At 42.3% G+C, this 27763-nt stretch overlaps 1 protein-coding gene across 3 annotated transcripts; it reads right to left on the bottom strand.

Moving 5' to 3' along the window:
* Window positions 1-467: 467 nt before the first annotated feature.
* pemt (phosphatidylethanolamine N-methyltransferase) lies at window positions 468-27361 on the bottom strand. Of its 3 annotated transcripts, none has more exons than XM_019863514.1 (7): window positions 26847-27361; window positions 26444-26551; window positions 20505-20620; window positions 14994-15139; window positions 12143-12254; window positions 4663-4737; window positions 468-823 (listed from the first exon to the last, which is right to left on the bottom strand). In XM_019863514.1, the coding sequence occupies exons 1-7, from the start codon at window positions 26943-26945 to the stop codon at window positions 775-777; spliced, it is 705 nt and encodes a 234-aa protein (XP_019719073.1). In that variant the 5' UTR covers window positions 26946-27361; the 3' UTR covers window positions 468-774. The 3 variants fall into 3 exon arrangements, with proteins under 3 accessions (XP_019719073.1, XP_019719074.1, XP_019719072.1); XM_019863513.1 differs by lacking the exon at window positions 468-823 and adding an exon at window positions 2422-2763; XM_019863515.1 differs by lacking the exon at window positions 4663-4737.
* Window positions 27362-27763: the final 402 nt, after the last annotated feature.

The raw sequence follows: 27763 nt of genomic DNA, 5'->3' as shown, positions 1-27763 counted from the left end.
CGGAATTTAGTTCCGCCATTCGTAAACGCGATTTTATAATACAGGAAAAGAGAAACCAGTCATTCCATTTATTACATAAACATGTCCAATCAACATCATCGTCATTACCTTCTCCAGTCTGAAAGAATATTTTCACGTGTCAACTAAACTGACGCCAATGGGTCAACAAAATGAGCTTCTTCTGAGAATCTTACAGGCACAAGCTCATGAGAGATTTAATACTGCGGAAATATGGCCAAAATAAGACAGTCATTTAGCAGCAACTGATTGATTATTTTAAATTGGGCATGCAAAAGCAAAAAAAAAAAAAAAAAAAAAAATGTGGCCGCAAAAGCAATAATTGTCTTCAGTCAAATTTCTTAAATAATGAAAAAAAAAAACCCTGACATAAAAATCATTTTGTCTTCTTCATACAATTTATTTTAATTGCTCTATTTCCTTTCTTTTAAAAAAAAAAAAAAAAAAAAAAAGTATTTTGCTCCAACTTAATTATGTTGTGCTACCGTAATTGCTTCCTGCATTCTTGACATGTAATTATGGTTTGAAATTGTTCCCAGAGCACCACAAAACACATTTCCCAGATGTCTGATCCTAAAAATGAGATCTATGATTTGGGGTGGGGGGGAAACATTTTAAAAATAATCGCAACACAACTTTGTGCAACTGTCAACGGACAGCAGAGCGTAACACTGGAATCGTCTTGACAATCGCTCGTGCCATGTCACGGTCCTCAGGATCAGGTGGGAATCCTCCCACAACCCCAACAGGATGCGATTATTCATGTTTGCGCGTCCTCTGCTGATAGATTTGCTCAATGAAACCTCTGCAAATACAGCAGAACAAACATATATTAACGGGACAATAAATCTGAACGCCGTACCACCCTGTACCAGGATCCTGCGCATGTTCCGTCAACCGTGAGTTGACTATACGTGTGTACACTATGTGACGCGGGGACCAATATAAGATGGCTTCCGTTTTACGCAGCTGTGCAGTCAAAGATTTCGTGTCGCATACGAAATCGTTGAGCGAGTGGGCTGTGATTATGAGCGACGCTCGGTGCGCTGTCAAAGACTGATCGACCGACGGTGCCGCATCATACTGTCAGTGACTTGTTTTGGATCGACTCGCGATGCGCTTTTTTTGAACGGTTAAGAGATTTTTCTCATTGTGTGCGGCTCACAATGGGAGCCACCTGTGTTGCCTTGTTTTGTTTTTTTTTGCAAAGGTCTGAGCGCCATTGATCGCGAAGCAAGGTACACAGATACCGCCGATCGCATGGATTTGAGCATTTCCTTCCGTTCGAGTCGAAGTCGGTCAAAGGTCCCGTTATCGTATTTCTCTGAAAGCTTTATCCAGAGTGGTGATGATACTGTTCTCGACTTTTGAGATTAATTTTTTCTCCTCCCCGATACGCTCAGAAATCAGTCAGCTGACAATGGGAAATGTGAAACCCGTTCGCTATTTCTGAGCGGAAAACTTTATGGATAGAAATGGGAATCAAGAGGGGGTCAGTTTTGAGAACTCGGACCTTTAAATCCTCGGAATTGTTTGTTTCCTTGCCTGAAAAGTCTTATGAATTGATTGAAATTGATTCCTCTTCGACAAAGAAAATGAACTTTGACCAGTGAGGTCGCTTGAAGTTCTCGTTCGGCGATTAGGCTCATGTCATGCGAGAATGACGGAGGAGCCCTCACTAAACTGCCATCATCGTAAAAGTCATAATAACGGACAAATATAGCAGAGGGTCATTTCTTCAGTGACTCTGACAAAGATCGGAACAAATACAGTGGTACCTCTACTTACGAAATTAATTGGTTCTGGAAGAAATTTTCTGAACAAAAATACTTTGTAAGTCGAGGCGCGTTTTCCATGTAAATGTCCTAATCCGTTCCAAGCCCCGCAAAAATGTTTTCTAAAGCATAAAAATGCATCAAATTATGCAACTAATTCATGTTACAATTAGACTATTGCACAATAAATGAGCGTTGTGCATAATGTAAAAAACAAAGAATAGAGCAGCTCTAAGTATGTTGCGTTCAGGAAACTCAGAATTGCGAGTCGCAGGCCATACTATATTTTTACCTTTTGTATCTTGAAATTTCTTTCGTAACAAGAGGCAGTCTTTTCCTGTTGAGACGTTTCGTAACTTGAAAATTTCGTGTCAAGAGACGTTGGTAAGTAGAGGTACCGCCGTACTGTATGCGGGATCATGGCTCTGTATGGTTTACTTGCATCGCTTTGAAGCACGGATAACTCAGCATGCGTCATGATCTTTTGCAACCACGAATGGTGAATGGATGACACTGTCACTTCAGCGTGTCGCATACACAGGGCCCAAACAAGCTTTTCGAAAGGAACCGGACTTGTCCCCGATTAAACGAGGCCACCGCAAAATACAGAATAGGCCGGCTGTTCCCGTTGTTACGTCGTCGCCTAAATAAGACTGCTGAAGGACTTGAAACAATTTCACGAGGTAAGAAATGTTCCAGTTTTGACAATGATGCACAGATCGGGTCTGTTTGGTCCATATTTTTGGTGGTATAAGAGATAACAAATCCGCATCAGACCAGTTTTCTGCACCAACCCGTTGAGGGACTAATTGAAAGGGTAATAACTTGGCACCTCGCTGTGCGGCATTGACATCACGCTGTGATTATTTTCAGATGAAGTCAACTGTACCACTTGGTGGAAATGTGAAAGAGGCCCCACTCAGGGGTGAGTTGAAAACTTCTGGGAACGCTCAAAGCATTCCAGTTAAATCTAAACACACAAACATAACTGACGACCGTGGTCATCTGAGGTTTGTTTGCTCAAAAAAAACCCAAATAATTTTTGGAAACCATCAATGCGTCATCATGCAGGGAGGGTAGAGTAATAAAAAAAGGGACGTTGAGACACTGTGACAGAGGAGTTGATTGTCCTGCGCATTTCAAATCAGAGGGTTAAATTAGAATTTTTGCCCACCAAGTTTGTCTTTGCATGCATAAATAAATTATTTTGCCTGCTGCTGTTCACTAATGCGCAAAAAGTGCCGAAGATAGGTGTTTTTTTTTTTTCCTCCATATTATTCCAAATGAAACTTGTGGCATTGCTTTTGGTGGGTCTTTTTTTTATGGCTAAAATTCATTTGCCATAATACTGATGACTGTAATACTTAAGATTATTTGTCAAATCTCTCCCAGTCTCTCAATCAGGAAGGGAGTCAGAAGTGACAAATGTGTTCGCATGAATGTGATAAGATCTTGGCAGAGCAGCCATTGTGAAGCATTGGCATGCTGCGTACAGTCGGCCTCTCTGACATGGCACCAGGTGTCACATCCAAGCTCTCGGAACATATGAGCCACATCAACCACAGCCTCCAACCAGGAAAATTCAAGGTCTGGGGTTATCAGCTCCACTTGCATCAACGGCTGATGCGGCGACTGAAGATGTGTGACATCACCATATGACAGCTTTCAAGCGGGATGCAAATGCCAACAATTACATCAGGAGGTGGCAGTGCCTCTCGTGCTGCTTGAACAAAACGGCACCGCCGGGAAGAAGTGCCGTGAAGCTTCCACTGATATCCATCAGTGGAGGCCCACAATCCGGTGAGGGTGACGCTCGTGTTCAAGTGGAGAGACTCATCTCACGCCATTTAGGCCACAGCCGGCAAAACATGAAAGTAAAATGCAAGCCAAGTAGTCGTCGTGGAAGAAATGAGGAAGGTGCACACATATGCAGTGGAGGTCAGCTGCCAGGTCTACTCTGGAAGTGTTGGGGGCATACCCAACACTTCCTGAAAGGCTCTTGGGATCACAGTCTCCAAAATAAAGGAGGCAACAAAAGATCTGGCAAAGGATGCAGAACAAGGGAGATTTGGGCTGAAGTAGCAGTGAAGTGTGGCCCTACGATGACCACCTTCCAGTCAATCCAATGGCGCTGTCAGCGGTTGCTGCAGGCAGAAACGCCTTGCGGATCATCCGTGCTCTCATCTCAGTCACTAATCCATGATGTTTAAATTTTATATGGATTCACCTTTAATATTGACAGAGCAGTATCTGTGCATTATCGTCGGAAATCTACAATAAGCAACGAATACAGATAAATGTACCGGATTTTCCGCACTATAAGGCGCTTCGGAGTATAAGGCGCACCTCTTTTAAAACTGTTTTCATGTATAGGGCGCACCGCATTATAAGGCGCATGGAATAGAAGCTACAATAGAGCCTGAGGTTGCATTATGCATCCACTAGATGGAGCGACGCTAAAGGGAATACAATACAATTCAGATTTATTAAGATAGCGCTTTCACAAGTGCTGCAGGTGTAACAAAGCGCTTGACAGAGCATTTAAAATACTACGTCTAAGAAATCTGAATATTGATCCACATACAAGCTGCAATGGATTATAAGGCACACTGTCGGTTTTTGAGAAAATTGAATGCTTTTAGGCGCGCCTTATAGTGCGGAAAATACGGTAGTTTGCATCTCGTCTTTGCAAAATGACTCATATTCTCTGGTTTGAAGATTGAATATCTCATATATTCAGTGGAATATACGGGTTGAAAAGGAATTAAAAAGCACTGCATGCACAACGTCCCAACTTCAGTGGAAATGCGGTTTGCCGTTCCATTTATATAAGTATCTCCACGTGAGTTCAGTCTTGCGCAGGACTTACCCCTCAAAGTGTATTGCTATCTTGTAGACCAACGCTACAATTGCAGTCAACACAAGACCCACCGGACTCGCACCTCTGGTGACACACAAAAGGAAAACAAACCATCAAGAAAATAAGTCCTGCATCTTGTATGTTAAGTAAGTCTTGCAGTCAACAACACACGTGCATCTTGAAGTTTATTATGGGGCATCTATGAGAGGGGAAAAACCCATTTCAGTTTCACGCTCAGACAGACGATGGTCTTCCAAAGAGATGGATTCATTTTTGTACCAAATTTGATTCGGGCCGTAACACATACACCGAATGCCAATGATATCATATTCGTATTTTGGAGCCAACTTTAGCTGAATATAAATTGATGCTACCAAACAGGAAAGGCTACATTGTGACGTCGACTGATAGAATTTTTTTATGCATCCGTCTGAAATGATGTCTGGTGACAGCTGCAGATGAAACACATACACTGCACAATACACTGACCTACATCCTCCTGCTGAGAAAGTGGCCCACTGACACACTTCGCACTATTTTTTTCTTTTTTAGTCAGGAATAATAATTAAAAAAAAAAAAAAATCACTCATACAGAAGGTACACTAAATTTTGAAAAGCAGAACGAAAGTAGAGAAGGGCACGAGGTCAATGGCCAATGATATCATATTCGTATTTTGGAGCCAACTTTAGCTGAATATAAATTGATGCTACCAAACAGGAAAGGCTACATTGTGACGTCGACTGATAGAATTTTTTTATGCATCCGTCTGAAATGATGTCTGGTGACAGCTGCAGATGAAACACATACACTGCACAATACACTGACCTACATCCTCCTGCTGAGAAAGTGGCCCACTGACACACTTCGCACTATTTTTTTCTTTTTTAGTCAGGAATAATAATTAAAAAAAAAAAAAATCACTCATACAGAAGGTACACTAAATTTTGAAAAGCAGAACGAAAGTAGAGAAGGGCACGAGGTCAATGAAAAATAATTCGACAAACTGTGGGTGGACCAGGAAGAAAGAGCCTTCACGTCTCAAGTACAAAATATTTTTGCATTCAACACCAAAACTTTTTTTTAAATAAATAAATAAATAATAGTCTGACTTCTTAGTCACAACAACCAATCGGCCGTGACCAAATTTGTTTGTACTTCACGACGTGAAAAGAAGACGATGTACATGACCGCCATAACATGGCGGTGAGACATTATGCTGAATTGTTGATGAAGCTTATAAAACTGACCCAGTTCGCCAGACAGTGATGGTGACACACGAAGAAGGAAAAAAAAAAAATGGTCAGTGTGGTCGCAATGACTCGATCATGCTGTGACCTTATTTTTCTCCGTTGTTTACTAATTGCGGGCTCATTCATTCCGTTAATGAGCCACTTGGTCATTTTGCCTCAAGCATCAATTGCCAAAATGCACAAATTTGATTGCGTGCGCTGACCATTTTAACAACCCTTTCGACATCCGGACAGAACAATTCAATCATGCTTAAATTATTATGAATATGCAAAAACATATTTTGTTGCTTTTATAATCGGATTTTTCTGCAGTTCACTTTGACATGAGCTCAGTATCCAAATGGTAGAGTTTAACGGAAACATGGCAAGGGCGGCACGGCGATCGAGTGGTTAGCACGTCCGCCTCACAGTGCAGAGGCGCAAGGTTCAATTCCGGCTCTCTGGCCTTCCTGCGTGGAATTTGCATATTCTCCCGGTGCCTGCGCGGGTTTTCTCCGGGTACTCCGGTTTCCTCCCACGTTCCAAAAACATGCACGGCAGGTTAACGGAAGGTTAAAGCGGATTAGAAAATGGATGGAAACATGGCGACGATGAGGAGTTTATATTCACTTGCAAATGTGCAGTTAATGGATCTCAGTCGGTAGAAGTCATCCTTTCGATCAATATTGCCTGCATAAGGAGGTTGGTTCAGTCGAGACGAGCCCTAGATTCCTTCAAGCATATATGGCAAAAAAATAAAATAAAACACAGAGGGAGAACATGAAATTAATGAGTCCATCCCTCACCTAATCATGTCCCGTCTTTTAAAATTCGACACCCTCCACAATGACAGTGTCAGAAATATGTTTATAAATCGACGAAAGGCACTTCTTTTAAAAATAGTCAATTCAATGAGTGCCAGCACGCTGTAAGATGATCATGGCTGTGTATTGAGCAAAGTTGTGTCAGGTTATTTGGGAAAACAAGCTGCAGCTCATAGCGCAAATGCTCATACCATCTGGAGTGCTAATTTACAATGCCACGATTTTATTTATTCATTTATTTCTTTATTTTACCCAGACAGACTGTCTACTGCGTCGGTGCACACAAAGTGACTGTGCTCATGAATAAGCGCCATGGGTTGGTGCACGGCCATATGGGATTTCAAGATGCTTGCATGATGCACCGTGAGAACATGTAAATGAAGGCTCACAAAGTCGCACGTTCCTGAATTCAACCAAGATCTGTCTCAACATTCCGCAGACTGCTGCTGTTTGCTCTTTCTTTGGCGTTTGTTTGGATTTTTTTTTTTTTTTACATGATGAATTATGCCACAAATACACAATTGAGTGTACAGTATATCGAAATGTTGTTGTGTAAACGTCACTTAACCATGTTAATCAACACAAGAGATGACAAAAGCGGAGCCAGGAGATTTTTTTTTTTTTTTGCCCGTGGCAGACAAGTGACCTTTTCAAAAATCATTGCTGAGGTGTTCTCGTCACACAAGCAGAGCACATGACCAAGAGAGATAACCGTATGACTGAGATGCACCACTCCATCTCGTACGATTGATACTCCCCTTGGGTTACATTACGACGATAAGACGAGCAAACGTGCTCATCCTAAATTGGGTGTTTCTGACTGAAACTGATCACACGCCAACCTCACCCCCACCCCCCATAGGAAAATTGACCTTTGACATTTGCTGTGACTAGAGTGGTGTCTTGTTGCATGTTGGTTTAATTCCCAGTTGCAAGACCACAAACAGGCAATCGACTGTAACGATTCCCCGTGGAACACCCGGACTGATTGATTGTTTAGCTTTATAGCAAGTTTCTTGGATCAATTAAGTCTACAGTAGACACGACTGTCAAAACGTTCGGGATATTTGGCTTTCAGGTGAAATTTCAGGACGAGCCTGAAAAGCATTCAAACCTATACCTGGTGAACTTAATGTGACTATCTCAGCTTTTCAATGCCGAATAGTTCAGTCAATTATTGTAATTTGACTTTTTATTGGATTTTTTTTTTGTACCTCGACTTAACTCATTCACTCCCAAAGACGTTTTTAAACATCTTTTCAGACTTGGTCCAGAATTGGCTGCTACTGAATGAGTTAAATACAGACTCCACATGGTGAGTACTTCTGCCACCTCAACCTGATTTTGAAGGTTGCCCCTTGGTTGGATTTACAACGTCTATTTGCGCTTGACCACCATTATTTGACATCCTTTTTATTGGAATCCACAAAAAAAAACAAAAAGAAAAAAAAAAAACCCAAAAGCTCCAGACACATGATTTCGGAAGAGAGTGTTGCTCTGACCGGCGTGAGACGAGAGAGCGCACTAAAAACAGCCGTTGAAAAATCGACTCGAATGCTACAACACAAATGTCAGCTGATGGAACGGAAAGTTTGGAAGGCGAGCGGGCGTGCTTGTGACGAGGTTTGCCGTGACGTTTTCGTCGGCCGTGAGTGCGAATGCTGACCTCAAGTAGCAAGGGTAGAAAGAGGAACATAGAAACCGCTATTGTGCAGACTTTTCAAAGCAGTAAGACGTGCTTTGAAAAGGCTGCTCAAGGTTTGTTGACATGCTTTTGAAATGATGGGCAAAAAGGTATGCGTTTACATTTCGTGATGAGAACAGTCTTCAGATGTAAGTCAAGGTATACGTTAACCTACTTCGACATTGCATTCATCCGTGCATTTTTAACGGCGCTTGTCCTCGGGTGACGGGATGAGCTGGCTGTTCGGGGCCAGTAATGGTACAAAACGAGACGAGTTCACAAAGCTGACTCGTGCGGGGGATGTGGTATTATTTGCAATCAAATGTCTGCCAGGGCTGATTTTGGGTAAAAGGCAAAGTACACCATTGTGTCGTCAGCAGTCATTCGCAAGGAACGTTTAGTCAAGGTGACAAACTCAAGGCCCCTACGGGTCAGAACATGTTATTTTATGCAAGAGCTAATGATGTGGCATTGAAAACATTTTTCTATTTTCAAAAATACTTCTTCAGCCATGAATCTTTACATCTTCTTGGTCTTTATGCCTCATAGTTACTTGGAGACGCCTTTGTGCAATTTTTCTTTTTTTCTCGATTTAGAAGGATGATGCTCCTGCAGCCTCTTGTGCGTTTGCCTTCGTTCGGATTTCACACTAATGTCAAAAAGACTGCGCTGTGTTGCTACCGTGTCCTCACGGAAAAATGAAGATTGGAAAGACGAAGGGGGTCACGATGTTTTCTATGTGCATTGATGAAACCTGGCCCACTAGCCCTAATCTGAGAGCGTGAGGATTCCTGGGCAGAGTGTGCTCCATTTCTTTAAATTTCGGAATGTTTTGTTGTCAAATCTCCCATCAGCCCACAACCCTCGAATCTTGCTTGTGTTGCTTCCATCTTGTCGTGCCTGATACTGTGACGCTCCGCGTCTCCAGTCAGAGCACTATGAATAGCCGAACGACACAATCCGACAACACCTTTTTTTTTTTTTTTGTGAACGCATCCCTGAATACGCTCGCGTCTCTGAATAAAGACCACATTTTATCCACACAGTAAATACATTAGTTCTAAAATAGCAATTACAAAATCCAGCAGGCTGCCATCAATCAAGCGATAATATAGCACATACTGTAGTGATTTAAAACAATACCTAACCATATTTCAAATTTCATATATGGGCCTGCCTGTGGAGAAACAGTGAAGCGCATTGTTTCAGGGGCCAAAATGCAAATGAATACATAGCATAGAGCGCATCTGCGGATGTGGTGATGACTTAAGGGGGAAGTAAACCCCCAAATGTTCTTGACAATAATATGCTGTCCGCAGCCACACTAGTCTCAGCACGATATTCTGATCACTGAAATCAAGTGTGTGCAACCTCTTATAACTTGGGGGGGGGGGGGGGGGGGGGGTGGAACACCTTAGCCAGGACAGTTACCTTCAAGTGGAAAAAATATGGCACAACAGTAATATTACGAAGAACTGGATGTTCCTCCCAAATTGATGGAAAGAAAAGAAGGATGCCGGTTAGGAAGGCTTATTTGAAGGTATGGGGTTGGGGGGGATCTGACTTCAAGGCCTCCTCTGCACAAGGTGGCGCTATACTGCGGCAGTTTGACACATCAGCCATGCAACATCTGGTTTATACTGTACAGTACTCATCGCTGAGTATACATACATACATACTGTACGTACTCGAACTGGTATCGTGACGGGGAAAAAATGTGGTATCTGATTGAAAAAGTTAAAAAAAAAAATTAAAAAAAGATGCCCAAAAGTATCCCTTTAATTTTTTTGTCCTTCTGTTTCTCATGTGATCATTAGACACAGTCCTTGTGAATTTTATTCAATTTTAATGGAGAACGCTTTTCAAAGGCACAATGGAGAATGCTTTTAAAAGGCACAAAAATACACCTGATCATCACGGAAGGAAAAAAAAAATGGGGGGCGGGGGGAGGTGTCTTTCAAAAGCCTGCTTTGTATCAGCCTTATGAAACAGTTGGTCAAATATATATATGGTGGCACTGAATAGTCTCATATCAACCCAAGCCCAAAAGTGTTGAAATTAGAGCAAGCACATTATCTTGGCCAACATAACTGACCGATGGCTCCACGGCTCCGTAATTGCCCCACGTCAGAGTCCCTTTTCCAGCACAGCATTGGGGCTGAAGTGATACTCTGCATATAAAGACACCCCAATCTTGCCACAAAAGAGAAGGACCATCATGTGACCGATTCACATCCTAGCATCCCGCTTCTCGAACAACACGACTCTGGCTCATGTAACCAGTCATCTCGTCTAAGTGCTTCTAATGTGTGTCAGCTAAACTCCCATCCTGGTTACACAGCGGGCTGCCTAATGTGTAGGAGCCTGGAACAGCGAGGGGCAGAAGGATAACGTTTTGGTTTTTTTCCTCGTCTTGCTATTCATACTCCTCATTTGCATCTGCTAAGATGATAATTAGGACATTTTTCACCCGTGGCAGATGTGACAGAGATACGTTCACCGGCACTCGCATTTTACTGGATGAATGCATGGTTTGACCACTCAACCTCTTCCGTACGCATGCTCCAGACACTTTCGATGGCAAATGCCAAACGCGCTTGTTGCAGAAACCGACGTCCCACCTCATCATACTTGCCTACGGCAATGGCAAGATTGAACAGAACTCACAATATATTACCGTATTTTCCACACTAAAAGGCGCACCGGATTATGAGGCGCACCTTCAATGAATGGCCTATTTTGTCAATTTTTTAATGTTACCGTAATGACCATACACAAGGCGCATCGGATTTTAAGGCGCGCTGTGAGCTTTTAAGAAAATGGAAGGCTTTTAGGTGCGCCTTTTAGTGCGGAAAATACGGTAAATGTATTTGTGTTCGTGGCTCCTGATGCACTCACAAACGACACATATGAGGAACGCGGGTGAGAGTTGCACAAGTGTACAAACCATCTGAGTTATTTGGTTGCTGTCACTAAAACATGCACCCCCCAAAAAAAAAAAAATTGAATTAAAGAATTGTACAGGGTATTGGTCACAATGGTGGAAAGCCTTTTGAAATAATCTCGTCTCATTGTTTTATATGCTAATAAGCTTGTATTTATATTTGCGTCTGTAACCTTTCACATTCCTTGTACATGCGTTCATATATGATAAGAATGCAGAACCTGAAGAAAAACAGCGTGAAAAGAGTAGTTTTGAGAAAGAACTCATCACAATTATTCAACAAAGGTGATGTAAGACAGAACGGCTCATTAACATGCCATAGACCCCAATGATATGATTGGCGTCTTCAAAATGAACTAACCCAGAACGGGAGAGCTCGGAAAACGTTCGTCGCAAAAGGACGATCAAGGTGATGGATTTAGCGCCGGGGTGAGCGACAGAAAAGAGCCGATACAGCAACTGTTGGTAGTTCATTAACCCCCCCCCAAGCACTTGCCTCAACGACGCAGGCCGAGGTTATGGAGTGCTCCCGGTTTCCACGGAAACATATTTCCCCGCCGTTTCAAGAAGGAGCTAAGTTAGAGAAAACATCGATTCATTTGCGGACTATCATGCGGGCCGTTTCCACATCAGCTCCCCCAGTATTCGGAGTGCAATTTCACGCACATTTATCAACGTTGCATTCGTGATGCCGCACTTAAAGGCTTTGTGACAAATCAGTGGAAATAAGTCGCAGAGGCTGACCGCGACCGCTGCCTATCCGATCACGCAAGACGGCGTGCAGTGTAAATACAAAGAAACACTTACATCAGCGCTAAGCCGAGGTAGTTCGCCGTGCTGCCCCAGTACATCGGATTCTCTGCGAGGTTGAAAGGGAAGCCCGTCACCTTCTCGTCCATCACAATGCCGAAGTAGTTACCTGCAGAGTACGTAAGAGACATCAGTACAGCCATTTAATGTAACATGTTGCCATTAAAGAGGACATGAGAATCAACTGCCCTCGTGGTTCTAGAGTTGTCCTTTTTTGACGTATGACATATTCAAGATGTTCCCCCTTGTGCTGGATTAATTCCCTCAAAATGTTAAAAAAAAAAAAAAAAAAAAAAAGGGACAAATGCACTTTTGTGTTAAGAACGCTGTGCCTTGTCATGAATGCTGCATTTGTATGTTGTCGACAACGAATGGGCTAGCTGTGCTTTCTGTTTTTTTTTTTCTTTTTAAGTGGGTAAGAATTACGCAACACATTCAGCCCAATGTTATTTCACGGAATATAATTTGGCATCACTTCAAATGAGTTGACGTCTTCAAGTCAATACTCAATGTGTGTGTGTGTGTCTTTCACCCTTTGAGGGGCAGCGGTCACTACAGTGGACAGCTTATCGTGTTACCAGGTTACAGGGTGCATGAAAGGGTTAAGATCAGTGTTGCAATGTTAAAAATGGCTGACATCCGTCTATTTTACAATCATATTGCAGTTTATCCTTTTGATTAGATGGAGCGGTTAGTTTTTATCAGCCACAGGTTGGCAAATCCAGCTCTTTACATGTGACCTTTCACTGCGGTCTTACTGTATTTCCAACAGAAGTTGTCCCGGAATGGGAGTTTCTACAGATAAACTCTGAAAAAAAAATATTCGGCCCATTTAAGTTGTGAGCTTGCAACAACAGAACTGGAGTGACAGCTGAAGGGCAACATCGTTTTATCCTTCACGGCCATTCACTGCAACCTGAGCACCACGCGATAGACACTTCACCCAGATCTTGTACACACATGGACACAGTTCGACCAAGTGGAAGAGGAAGTAACCGTAGTAAAGGGGAGGGAAAGTTTAAAAAAAAAAAAAAAACACATCCTGTGGCCTTGTGTGCTGCTAATGTCCAAGTTATATAACTGGCGCAGTGATGCAACATCATCGAGACCCCTACGGCTTTGGAGGCAATTGTTTGTTTTTGAAATGGGGAGGGGGTGGAATTGCCATACGGAGGCATAACATTAAGTTAACCCAATTTTTGGCTTCTGGAGCACCAACATCCATGCATCCATAATCCAAACCATTCAAAGCCAAGTGCAACCTGCTGCATTCATGTGTCACCGACGTTTGGTTTCAGTTGAGGTTGGTGGCGGGGGAAAAAAGAGGCCAAAGCTGGTTTCCCTCAAGTGCGGAGTGGCAATAAAATGGCCAAGTTGTCATGCCAGGTGGCGGACACATTAGCGCCCCGTGTCGTTTGATGATGATCTTTGTTTCTGCTCCATCGCCTTGACTCATCAGGTCACGGTGACTTGAGGGGGTTAAATATAGAGCGCAGATGACACACGGAATCGACACGGGCTTTAGTCTCTTAAGGCCCGCGTGGGTCGGGAGGGCTTACATTTGAGCATACGTTTGTTTTTTTCCCCCCCCCCGTCCTCGCTAAATTAAATCCTAATTACGTGTACTACTGCTTCGAAATCTGCCCGAGAGGCCGAGAGCGTCTGGGTGTTGATGATCCCATCGTGCCGCGGAGGCATTAATGTTCGTGAGGGGTAATTGTGTTTTCATTGGGCCAACAACACCGTGACCTTATTGTGGGCTGAGGGATTTTCACTTTGAAATCCCGTTTGTTTCCTTGACGAAAGAGGCCATTTATACAAGGTATAAATATGTACATATTTACAAGTTTGATTAGCCCAGCCACTTGTGAGCATACATTAAGTCGATTGAAAGCCTTCGTTGTGAACATTCCGAATACAGTATTATACATACAGTTCTCTCCTAATTTTCGTGTTCCAAAATAAGAGGTATGACCGGCCGGGGTTGGCATTACAATGAGACCTACTGTCCTCGATATCATTTAAATTAAACGGACATAAATATTGGAATGCCTGGCTACTGTACCGACAAAGGGTCAATGATATGCACCAGCGAAGCAAATTCCTTAACTTTAGCTGTAGACAGAAGCATCTGGGGTTGGACATTCAATCATAAATATTAGGCAACGGATCAACCGCTCCGCCTGTATTTACATCTACATTGGAGGAGACACAACTTTTCAGAAAATACTGCATTTGGAGCTTTGGAGGTGAGCAAAAGTTGCAGGGCCGGGAGTCATGGATACGGTGGCCAGGTGTATCTATGAAAACACTAACAAGGTGCTGCAATTGTGGAAAAAAAATAAATAAACAGCTCTATCTTGGAAATGACCTGGAACAACTTCGAACGAAATCAACCAAGTGAAATCCAAACGCCAATGCAAAAGTCAAAATATGCGAATAAAACAATGCGAAATATTTGCGCACCAGATGTAAGGCCACGAGGCCATGACATTTTTATTTTTTTTCAATGTGCTACTTCACCTCCCTCGCACATTGAAAGAACGGCTGACCGAGTACCAGACCCCTTGTTCGCTGTTACGACCGGTGTCAGAATTTCATCTGCATACCCGACAGTAAGTTAAATTTCTTCACAGTGCGTGTTGGATTTCGCCAAGGCTGACTCATTTATGATCTGACCTATTTGAAGATATCAGTGGCAAAAAGTAGGTTGATGGGCAAGCGGACGACGAATAAGTCACGGCAACTGACCGGCAAAGGTAAGACAAATGTATTTTATGACTTTGCGACATATTGGCGGGAGGGGAGATCAGGTGACATCGACACATCTCAAACCAATTCAACTTACCGAGGAAAGTCCCAGTGAATCCCAACGCGAGAAAGCTGCTGACGACAAGCAGAGAGCCCGTTGCGATGAGGAGCACGCCCAGGATGAAGACCTCAATCCTGTTGAGTACCTCCCACCTGGCCTGGGTCTTCATCACGATGGCCATACTGCAGGGAAAACCAGATCACAATGATTGCATTAGTGTGTTGTTGTAAGCCCGATTCCAAATGAATACCGACTGAAGTGGTACTGGGAGGCAATTCAAAGCAAAGCCATTTTATTCCACCGTCGTTCAAGGTTGAGTGGACCCATTTACGGCAACAGGATAAATATGTGACTGGTGCTAGAGTTTTATTCACAACACCCGGTGACTATATTTGTCGTCGGAATCCAATTAAATGAATTTAATGAGCCAAAGGAGCCCTCTGTTAACGACACTGGTGGCCTTTCAGTTTGTTTCCTATTTTGAAATTTTTCTGAGTGGCATGGAAATTCCTGCAGCCGTTCCGAAAGTGTCGCCAGTAGAGACATTTTTTTTAAGATGCGAAAGGGAGCAGTGAAAGGACTGCGAGGTGAAAAAAAAAATTCCGGACATAGCTGAGCTATTCTTTCAAAAAAAGAGAAAGAGGTCGAATCGGAAGAGTGGGACTGACGTTCAACCTTTTGTCAGCTTCTTCGAAACGGTATTAATGAGAAATGGAAGCGAGCTCAGACGAAAAGTGCCAATAAAAACCGCTGGCCTACTTTAACATGACTTTGAAGAGTCACGGCATAAAAAAATTGCTGTTTTTTTTTTTTTTTTCTCTTCGTTACAGCAAGTTCAGTCTGGGCCTTTTCACACTGCACTTGGTAACGTGCCGTCAACGAACCCGTTCACCGCGGATGTGCTGCGAGGGCGCGAGGACGGAACGACATGTCGTGTTGAAAATGTTCATCACGAGAGCGCCGCCACGGTGCAGTCAGAATACAATGTGGACAGCACAATCAGGATATTTTTATATTAGATCATATATATACATGTATATATATATATATATATATATATATAGATGTATTATTTTTTTTTAAATGCAAAAACACCGCTTTAAATGGTGTATGCTTGTGGGACAAGGGCCAAAATGCATCCAAAAATGCTTCTTTCATCTATCCATCTATTTTATATTGTTTCTTCTCAGGTGGGTCACAGATTAGGTGGATCCTATCGCAGTTCAGCCCCCCCCCCAGCATTAATTTATCGCAGGACACATACAGACTAACAACCATTCACACTCACATTTACACCTGTGGGCTATTAAAATTCTTCAAGGCATTTTTGGGGAATGTGGGATGAAGCTAGGGTACCCAGACAACCCTCACCCAAGCATAAGGAAAGCCCGAGCCTGGAAACCGAAACTCAAATTTGTGAACTGCGAGGCAGATATGCGATCCGCCAATCCACCAGGCTGCCCCGTCCCAAAATATGTATTTATCAACTTTTAAACACCTGTGTTGACTCTAATTGACGATCTTCATGTGGCACTAAAAATCCTACCATGAAACAGAGATTGACCTTTCAAAAAAAAAAAAAAAAAAAAACTCAGAAAGCCCGAGTAATGAGAAGTCCTGTTCCAGATGCAAATGTTTGACGTCATCGGGCTCCATGTGTTAAGCAAAATGTCATCACTACAGGCCCAGTGACAACGTGACATTACTGCATGGGGAGGACGCTCTCTACAATTGGAACGCCACAGAAAGTATCGACGTACGATATTTCTATTTTTCTTCTTTGAGGAGCATTGACTGGATTTGCCGAAGGACTGCATCTTTATTAGAAAGTAAGGCATGATAATTGTCAATTGCAATGGAAAAACAGAATTAATTCTTGTATTAAAAAGTCAAACATGAATGATTGGGGCCCAAAACGAAAATGTGCAACACAGGGTGTGAAAAATAGGCCACTATTTGTTGTTGTGCAAGTGGCTGCATCATAAATAGTCAAGAAAAATCACCTTTTGGATGGAACGGTGACCCGATTGTGTGCTTGCTTACATTTTGGACCATTTCATTGAATGTGGGTCGCTCACATAGTCAAGCTGTACTCAGAAAGATCTTTTTTGTGTGAACTGTTTTTGAAAGCGCTTTGTTGCAGCTGCAGCTGTTGGGGAAAGCGCTCTATCAATAAAGAGGTATTGTATTGTATGTCTCGGAAGATTTTTTGATGACCTCACTCTGGATTATGTGTTGCATAATGACAACCATGAGGCGGCCATTTCATAATCCCCTTTGGGTAGTTAATGTTAACAATGGACGCATTATTTTGCCCATAAAAATCAAACAGCGAGATAACGTTTTCCTAATTATTATCTTTTTTGGACAGGATGTTGCTCTTGCTAAACCCTCCAAGAATTACATTGACTTAAACCCCAATTGTTTTCGTAGAAATGCTTGCCTGAATATCACTGAAATAAAACAAGCTAACTCCTGCACCTAAACTTCCCCACTTTTTGTGTGTATATGTGTGTTTTGGAAACACCGGGCTAATAGCCACATCTTTTAAAGCGCTGCTATAATGTTATTGTGTAGTTTTGTGGTTAATTTAGCACCAGCGGTTTTCTTTTCAAACAGACCGATTAGTCTGTTAGTGGCACGCTACTGTGCCTACATTGAAGTGTGCCACCTCATTTTGTGATTCTCGTTGCGCGCTGCCTGCAGCCCACTCAGCTACTGTGCTCCAGAGTTCAGCAGACATCACTCCCCTGAGCACAGCGGATCAGAATGGCTCCAAATCGAAACTAGGTTTGGGGTTAATAAGAAAAAACTGGGTTAGGGGGTCTGCGCTGCGACTCTTATGGAGCGGTGGCTTTGTTAGAAAGGAATTGCCAAGAGATGCGGTGGGTTGTAGCATCAAATCAAACTGAAAGAACGACTGCTGGGCAATGTGTTAAGTAAGATGGGCCCGCATAACATACTGCTGGGATCGGGATAGGAAAAGAAATGAGAAACGGGGCGTAGGCAAGGTTGTAGTTAGATCTCTGAATGGGCTTGCTTTATTTTGTAAAAAAACGGATGAGGGCTTTAGCTATATCGTTAGCTAACTATGATGGGTTTGTCATTTGTGTTCACTGTCATTCTTTTCCGCGCACACTCTTGGAACAGAGGGTAGCACTGACACCAATGAATAATTGACAACAATTAACCGCACATTTCATAAGCTTAGACACGGCCTTTGGCATATATACGCACGGCGGGAGGCGCACAGTGTTAGCTGTGGCTTATTCATCGGATAGCTTCGGGTTAGAATCAGACCTCTTCGAAATAAAGACTCAAAATCTAAAAATCTTCGAAGTATCAAATATCCGAGAAAGCAGTTGAGTCGAAAATAACCTAAACGACGACAAAAATACTTTTTTTTTTTTTTTTTAATCAGTGGTGGGGAACAGTCGTTTACTGCGTATGCCACTATCGGTAGCAAGGTATCCTATTTGATTAACAACAAGGAGACCTCCATGAATAACTAATAATTTGCTTTTAATATGAGTCGATGTAGCTCAAATCTTGTTTTTGTTTGCCTACTAGCAGAGATTGAGTACCACTGCCTCCATGGCTAATCAACAATCAATTGCACCCAATTGAAAGTGTTCTTAACGATCAACTGAATGACAAACTGATTTCTAGACGTACAGGAAGTGAAAATAGCAGAAAACATGGGATCCGACGCAATGGATTAGTTAACAGCAAGTATGTGAAACGTATATGAAAGACTGACTAATGTAAATTTGTGAAACTGGAACATCAAAAACAGCTTGTTTTAACCACAGAATCAAATTTACGAGGATTTACGCCATTTAAAACAGGAAATTAGTTTTTAAAAGTTATTGTGAAGAAACAAAGAGAGTAATTAAGTATAATAAGTTGCTTCTATCAATTTCTTTTCTACAATGTTTTTCCTGTTCAGGGTCACGTGTGAGTTGGAGTTAGGGCGATCATAGTTTTGAGTAATTCATAACAGTTTTTATTTTGATTATAAAAACTTATTTTGATTATTTTATTTTGATTATTTATTCATGAAAAATAAAAATGCAATTAAAATAGTAGACGGGAGTACTATAGATTCCCAGGCATAACCAGCCTAGCCTTGGCAACTAAATTGTTGGCTTTTAATGCTTGAAATGGTTTTCCTGGTATGTGTCGCCATCTTACAAAGTTGAAAGCTGAACTATTTGCAGTATGCACTTCTTTTACAGGCCGAATCTATTCGACAAAACACAGCTCACACAGTCTTTTGAAAAAGAGGGGAGCGGGCAGCTTTGCCATTGAAGGGGGCTTGAAGAAAAAAAAAAATCTTGAAAGTTAGATGGGCAATGCGTGGCTAAATGCAGTCCCATTCACCACTGATATTTAAATAAAAGGTTTTACAGGGCAGCGTTGTACTGACCTACATTTGTCATCCGACGTGGCGTTTCACAATAAAGTTGTTTGCACGACAAGAAGTGCAATTTTGGACAGAAGGCTTTTAGCGTTATGACTCCACCACAACAGTTGATTTTTTTTTCTTTTTTTCGCCAAATGCACGTTGACTTAATTTTGTTCAATAATTAGGTCAATTTTTAAAAAGTGTATGATTACACGCTGTGTGGAGACGAAACCTACGCGTCAGTGACAGAACAGAGGCACCCATAAAGCATGACCGCCGTGCGGTTCTGAGACGAATATTGTTATCCTCTGCAGGCCTGCCACGAGCAATTTTGTTTTCCTTTTAAGTAACTCTGCTATATTTACATTTAAAAAAAAAAAAAAAAAAAAAAAATTGGGGGTGGAATGAATCCAGATAAGAACACCCTTCTGCACAGCACGGATTTAGTCACTATTTTGGTCTAATGTAGTCCTATACTGCAATAAACTCACACGAGGTCTTTTTGAGCAACACGAGCGACGACGAGGAGCAGTCCGGTAGGATACAACGCTGTTGTCGGCAACCGTGTTTTCGAAAAGTGCTGTTCCCAGGCAACACAAATCGCCTGAGAAAAAGGGAGCACAAAGTCCTCCAAAGCTTCTGTTGCCATTTTGATCCATAGTGGGAAGTGTGGGAGTATGCGTGGTATCAAGAACAAAATGTGATGCTAAGAGGCAAGAAATCAGAGATACAAAAGGAAAGCCGAGCGGCTCTACGGTCTTATAATTGACCGATTTGGGGTTAATTGAGGAATACCTGTCCATAGATGTGAATGTCAATGTGAATGGCTGTTTGTCAATATGTGGTGACCTCAAAACTAGAAAGAGTGAGAGGCGCTTCCTCACGTCCAACATGGCCGACTTGAAAAATGTTCTTTTGGATGAAATCCCGCAAGCACATTCCATGAATCCATTTTAACCCTTTCAGGGACAGCGGTTACTACAGTGGACATCTTATCAGGTTACAGGGTGCATGAAATGCATGAAAGGGTTGAATTCCGATCACAATGCAGAATGATATATTTTCAATTATTCCATTCGGGAAGAAAACAAAAAAAAGGTTTGATTGGTTAAACATAACAGGAAGGCGTGTCGTCGTACCTGTGGCTGCGATACACATTGAGGAGGATGATGACAAAGCCCAGGAAGTAACAGGCGAGGTAGGGGCTTCCAAAAATCTTGGAGAGTTTCCGTGTGCGGTGCTCCCACGTTGCCACCTGAAATATCAACGAGATGATACCATGAGCTTTCGTCTTTCATCCCATCGTATATGAATCGGCACTGTGCTTGAGAAATGTGAAATTGTTCAGGTCGAACTTGCATACGTCTGAATGAATCTTCGAGGCAATATATTGGAATGCTTTGAAATAACGACGCTGTATGGATGACTTTGTTTGCCAAAGTCTAAATAACACTCTGTGGGTTGAGGAAGTGCGTAGATGACTGGATGGCTGAGCCAGAAAGGACTAGATATCGCCATGGCAACCCCTTTTTTTTCCTCTATTGGTTCAAAAAAAAAGAAAGAAAGAAAGAAAAAGGATAAAGAAAAACCTGAAAGAAAAACCTGAACGGAAATAGACTCCATGTGGTGATAAAAGACAGCCTGGGTTTGCTCAGGTGCTGAATAAACTGAACTGAAATTCTATTATGACAGTGTTGATGAAGAGTGATTGCATATCACCCAAAAGTTGTTTTTTGTTGTTGTTTTTTTTGTTTTTTTTAGGCATATTCGGAGCAGGATCATGTGCTTCAGTAACTAGTCTGTGAGACTGGCAAGCCACTGTTGTTATTCATGCGGTGATGGACACATTCTCCAATAAACCGAGTTTCCTTCTTCAAAAACCTACACCCCCCCCCAAAAAAAGAATAAAATAAGAATACAAATAAAGCAAAAAGGTGGTTGAAAATATTTGACATCTTTTGAGTTACTAGTAATGACATGCAGCGTTTCTTGCTGAAATACCAAAATTGCAAATTGTTTCACTTTTTAAAATGTTGAGATACAGCAAGCATTTTTATTCCCAACCCCCCATTTTCAAAAGAAATTTAATTATATTTGAAAAAAAAAATGTTTTTATTGGCCTCTGATTTTAAAACTAGTTATTCACCAATTTGTCGTGTAGCCTGCACGTAAGATGAAACGGTTCTACATGAATTAGGGTTCGTAGTTTGAACGGAGTTGGCACGTTTGGTCCGAGAGAGTAAAAGTTCAAGTTTAAGTCAACTTGATTGTCAAATGTGCGACATGTGCAACATGAAATTTCATTCAGTGTGCGCGACACCACAAATGAAATTTCTTTCCCTCTCAACCACAGTGCAAACACAGGAGAAGGAGAGAGAGAGAGAGAGAGAGAGAGAGAGAGGAGCCGCTGCGGGTGCCCGCGCCACCATCAAAAGAACAGTTAACATAAAATGACAAAATAATACAAAACCACGACAGATAGTCGTGCAATCTCAACCACAAGAGTTGAATGGGCGACTTTACTGTCGCAACAAACCTACACTTCGGAATAACTTTGAAAACACGAGGCTTATATCGTACGGTAGACATTTTCGTCCGACACACGACAACATTATGTAATATCGAGGCGGAACGACACAGAGAGCGGAATGAGAGAGAGAAAGAGACAGAGGAACAAAGAGTGTAAGACAGAGACGGACAAGACAAGCGTGAGATAAATTATATGATTGACTCACGTTTGAAAACAAACTCCAAGAAAATCAAACGAGAGACCAGCACATGACGTTTTCAACGTCAGTGAATTAACAGCATAAAGATTTGCTTGATCAAATGCATGGTGCGCACTTTTCTTTTCCTCCTTTCATCCAATTTTCATCAGAGAAGAAAAAAATACCAACCCATGGCCACATTGCATTATCTTTTGTGTAAAAAAAAAATAAATAAAACGGCCACCAGAAATATGAGCACCGGCCGTCCCTTTTAGACGATGCGGTGACGGGAATTCGAGCTCCCGCGCAATCTTCCGAAGTGATTGACAAACTCTCCAGTGCATTACGCCCGCGGGCTAAAAATACTGTTCTTGCGCTGAAATAACACCGATGCTGCACTCCCATCATCTATCAAGCCGTGTACATCGTGAGGTTACAAAGAAGCGGCTTGCAGCCCTGTAAGACAAATTCAATCAAGGTAGCTAACAGGGCCCTTGTGTCTCCCCAACGGAACATTTGGCTCGGACTGCGGTTTTGATGTTCCACACAGAACATGTTCAACTGTCCAGGGATGGTTCTGGCTGATAGTTGCGCGTCCATTAGGTTTTTTTTTTGCGCAGTGTTGAACACGGTACCGAATGCGAACACACGCCCGACCATGTTTCCGTGGATGCGTGTGTGAATGTGTGTGTGTGTGTGTGTGTGTGGAGTTCTCTAGAGCGAAGCGAGACTGGGAACAAAAACATTGATCACATGCACACTCTGATCAAATGGGTCTTAATTAGAACAGAGCTGACTGAATATTCAAACGGGAGACGCATAAATGTTTCGCTAACTGCACTTGTACCGAACAAGCTGTGGTTTAAAAAAAAAAAAAAAAAAAAAGTGGACAGTCCCTAAAAGTATGACATCTTCCGAGGCGTTTCCTTAATCAAACATGAGCACACGTTTGCATTTCTGGTACATAACAGATTTTCTTATCAGTAGTCCTCCATCACTTGTCACTTGAGTAAAGCTGTTTGTACAACGTACAGAACAAGCCCATATAACATTTGAAAGATTGCAACATTTGAAATGGCACACTTTTTCTTTGCATTTATTATATTTTTTATTACTTTATGAGCGCAGTCAGTACCCAAATTGATATTTGTGAGAGTGTCAATTATTGTTGTTGTGTATCTATCTAAATGCAGTGTGGTTGAACTGTCAAGGCGTCCAGAGATGGCTGAAATGTGCTGCAAATTGAAATGCACCTTAGCACCACCTACAGGAAGCTAAGTGGAACAGCGATGACCACAACATATCACGTGAACTATTTATCATGCCTCCAATCTGGAGAGTAAATATGTCCCAAGCGAATAACAGGCAGTTGTGAAAAGTATAAAGTTCACTCCCAGTACTTGGTTACTGTACCGAAGACGATTTGTGAGGGTGGGAGAGCTACAGGAGGCTACACATCACTCACGCGGCCGCAACTTCAAAGCAGATTAATTCACATGACTTCACCACAATGAAACGGAGACCATAAAAAATGTCAATTGAACAAAACATATACTGAACAGAATGAAACCATATTCGAGGCCAAATGGGACAAAATCAACCAATCCCTATCAACAAAAAGGTGAACACTTGCCCTGACATGGATTGAAAAAGAATCCCACAAGTGGACAGGAACCCACAACCTTCAGCTTGCACCGAGTACAGGTCAGGTCAAAACAAGGCAACCGAATAAAACCACATCAGACAAGTGTGTCATGAGGTCATTGCTTACATAATTGATACCCATGAGAATCTCGTTCACGACCGAGGCAAATACACATGACTTAAAGATGCGCTTCCTGATACTGATCTTCCGCTTGGCAGTCATTTGAGGTTATGCTCCGACAACTAACCCCAAACGCATGAATACTGCAAGCCCCTCGCGCTACGGTTTGATCAGTCAAAGGTTGACTCTTGAAATACAGCAGATGAGCCTTTATTTTGAGTTTTTTTTTTTTTGGAAGACGGGCACAGAATGAGTTTGATGAGTTTATTCCCCGTGGATTGAGGTCACCTGGCATTGCAACCCCCATGACCGAGAAATTTCCCATGCAGGTAGATCAGGTGACGCTTAATTATGCGAGCTCGGCTATCGATTTCAGTGCCACATATGGACAGGAGGGGAGATACATGGAGACAGGCGCGCATACATTTCCTCAACTAAGGCTGACCTCTGCCTGAAGCGGGACAACAAGGGAAAAGACATTTTGCACACACTCAGAAAAAGACTCGCGGCATCCGGGGTCATCGTCTGGATGTCACACAACTCAAAAAAATACAATTAAATTTGATGACTGGGTTATCTCTGCTGCCGCGGTAACGCAACCTCTGAAACGGAAACACAACAGCAGTCGGAGTTCGGAAGACATCATCCTCCTGGCTCACCCTGTAGGCGTGACTAAACAATTGATGTTCGAGCCAACTGTTACACAAATCCGACAGGTGGATTACGCCGTGGTTGATTGGTCATGCGTCGGAGTGCGGGGGCCACGGGGGATGGCGTGGTAGAGAGGTGGCCGTTTTGTTACGGTGGTCACTTGTTAGCAGATAAAAAATAATAATAATAATAAAATAAATAATTGAAAAGTACATAAATAAATTAAAAAATTCCAGGTTTCTCTAAAAGTGCTTTTTGATTTGATTGTATCTTCGATATAAAATATGCATCTTATAAATAAATGGACAACAGATCAAAGAAATTTGACATTCATTTCAGGTTATTTAAAGGGACAGCAGTACTATATCAGACTATATAGGACTGGATTTCGTTATCAGGATATAAAACAAATATTTTTAATCCATACATCCATTTTCCGATGCGCCAATCCTCACAAGGGTCGCGGGGGTTGCTGGAGCCTATCCCAGCCGTCTTTGGGAAGTCGGCGGGGGACACCCTGAACCGGTTGCCAGCCAATCGCAGGGCACACAGAGACAAACAACCATCCGCGCTCACACTCACACCTAGGGACGATTTAGAGCATTCAATCAGTCCGCCATGCTTGTTTTTGGAATGTGGGAGGACACCAGAATACCCGGAGAAAACCCACACAGGCCCGGGGGGAGAACATGCAAACTCCACACAGGGAGGCCGGAGCTGGAATTGAACCTAGCACCTCTGCACTGTGAGGTCGACACGCTAGCCACTGGACCATCGGGCCGCCCGCTATCAGGACATGAATTTTCCAAACCGGGATATAATATTCCGTCCATCTCACACAGTTTAAATTGAATCTGTCGAATGAAGCCTCGCCAAAGCCACAATAGTTTGAAGCTCTATTGATGCGCTTTGATGCCTGCGACGTCTGCTGAGATGAAGCGGGTACCTAATGTCATCTTGACATCCATTTAATGCTCGCCACCAAGCTAATGAGATCTACAAAGGAGTTGATTTGACTCAATTATTTATTTGTATGTGCCGGGTCATATTTGCAGCCAAGCTGTGATACTTTCCGTGAGCGGAGAGGACCCGAGGAGCAGAATGGAGCTACAACTTCACATCGGAAAGCGGGGAAACTTGGCCGTGACGGCTATTTTTCCATCACCCAGACTTCGGCGATTGCGCATGTTTGTTTCCAGGAAACTATTCACTCATCTTTAAAAGATGAAACATGAATGAATATGAATGGAGCCTTGAATTAAAATACGAAAAGTGTCAGTTTCAGTCTCTTGTGCCTGGGCGTTTTAATTTGCTTTTCGCCGGCGAGACTTCCAAGTAAGGAAGCGGTCTGGGTGTATAATTCACCATTCTGTAACTTGTTTTTTTAGTTGAAATCATTCAAATGTACAATCTTAAAGGGGAGCAACTCACAGGAACACACATTCACCTTCAGACAAAATGTTGTCATAAGTACAAATACATAGATATGTTTGCATGTTCTCCCCGTGCCTGCGTGGCTTTTCTCCGGGTACTCCGGTTTCCTCCCGCATTTCAAAAAGATGAATGGCAGGTTGATGGAACACTTTTAAATTGTCCCCAGGTGTGATCGTGAGCGTAAATGGTTGTTCATCTACGTGTGCCCGGCGATTGGCTGGAAACCCGGTGAGGGTGGACCACCCCCCCCTCACCCTTCTGCCCGAAGACAGCTGGGATAGGCTCCAGCATCCCCCCCCGCGACCCTTGCGAGGAGTCTTAGATTAGAAAACGGATGGATATCGAAATTAAACACATCAACATTCAAGTTTTACACCTATTACAAAGTTCAATTATGAATAAGGCCACCACTGGGGACTGTTAAGTCAAGCTCCACAATTTACTCCTTGAGAAACGGATTCATTTGTGGTGCACGCACACGTCGGGTGTGACAAGTGCAATTCAAAACGGAAACACTTACCACATTCCAGAAAAGTGGGTTGAAAATGATTGCAATCACAGCAACGTGGAAGCTGGGGTCGTGAAAGTCGATGTGTTTTAAGACTTCTTCAAAAAGCTTCAGGTCCATCTGAAAGGAGAGAGTCAAACATGTTAAAACGTGTAGACATCAACATTATATTATTTTCGCTGATTAATAATGTAATGCATAACCGGTTACTTTTTTTTTTTTATTTCATTGCAGAAATTCATAGTTTTGTTTTGATACGTCAAGTTGTCCCAGCTGGTTTCCTGGCTGTCAATCAACGTGCATACGGTGACATAATAGTCAGTGAACGGTAGCTTTTAGCTTTTCGGAGCATTTTCACTGTCACAAATTGGGTGTTATTTGTGACAATTACGTGTGCAAGTGTTTTGAGTTTTACCTTGGAGTAGTCGACGTTGCCAAGACCTCCACAACAGTCCGGCAAGGGATGTTTATTTTCTCCAGGGTTGTTGCTCACCCTACCGGCTGGGTTGCTCATCAAACACGTTCAGCTGACAACAACACAATGTTAACACCGGTATATGTGTATGTAAAGTATCAAAAGAAAGTGCAAAAAGTCAAGTGCAATACTGGTTAAAGGGAGCAGCGTTCACTCGCTGCTTCACATGGCCGGTTAGCTTGTCACCCAGCTCGCGCTGCATCTTGGGAAATGTAGTCGTTTTGTCTGAACTCTGCTTGAGGCAAGAGTTGTGAGTCGATCAAGGGCAGGGGCGTGTTTTTTTGTTTTATTGTTTTAAAATGTGGAAAATAATTAGTGCAAATTAACCTGTGAAACTTGTCACTCGTAAATCACATTGTTCGTTTTTTCTACTTTATCCTCCCCAGGTTATGGTGTCGTTAACGGCGACATCTGGAGGCGGAGTTTTATATCCTTCTTTTTCAAGATTCGATGTGCTTCAGGATGTCAACCTGAACTAAATACATGTTGAAATGTGTGCATAAGTCCTTTTGTTTTTTGCTTGTATCGAGATTCGAGAGACATTGGGCATTCCACTTCCAAAATGTAGAGTTTCTACATTAAGTGAAAGATCAACGACACTGAAGCAACCCACCAGAAAAATGTAGCGAGCCAATACAATAATATTACACGAAAATGACAAAAACAGCTAAGCAACATCAAATCAGCATTTGTAATTATACCACTGTTGTATAAATAAACACTTAATTCTGGAATATTTGGATATTAATGCTTATACCTGCTATTGCAATGTCAACGTCATGGAATTAATGCAATGCCAATCAATGTGTTTTCATCACTAAGCAGTGTGACCTCAAGGCAATTGGTGATGACGCAAA

Source organism: Hippocampus comes, unplaced genomic scaffold, assembly GCF_001891065.2.
Source record: "Hippocampus comes isolate QL1 unplaced genomic scaffold, H_comes_QL1_v1.1 scaffold91, whole genome shotgun sequence".
Taxonomy (NCBI): domain Eukaryota; kingdom Metazoa; phylum Chordata; class Actinopteri; order Syngnathiformes; family Syngnathidae; genus Hippocampus; species Hippocampus comes.
Note: the sequence above shows the minus strand (reverse complement) of the source record. Positions and strands in the feature narration are given on the sequence as shown.

Excerpts from the sequence above, each read along its gene's own strand:
- pemt (XM_019863513.1), bottom strand. The coding sequence starts at position 26,945 with ATGAGCAACCCAGCCGGTAGGGTGAGCAACAACCCTGGAGAAAATAAA. Across the intron at positions 20,621-26,443 it reads ACCCACTTTTCTGGAATGTG|GTGGCAACGTGGGAGCACCG; the intron begins GTAAGTGTTTCC and ends TTGATATTTCAG. Across the intron at positions 12,255-14,993 it reads ATTCACTGGGACTTTCCTCG|GTAACTACTTCGGCATTGTG; the intron begins GTAAGTTGAATT and ends CGTACTCTGCAG.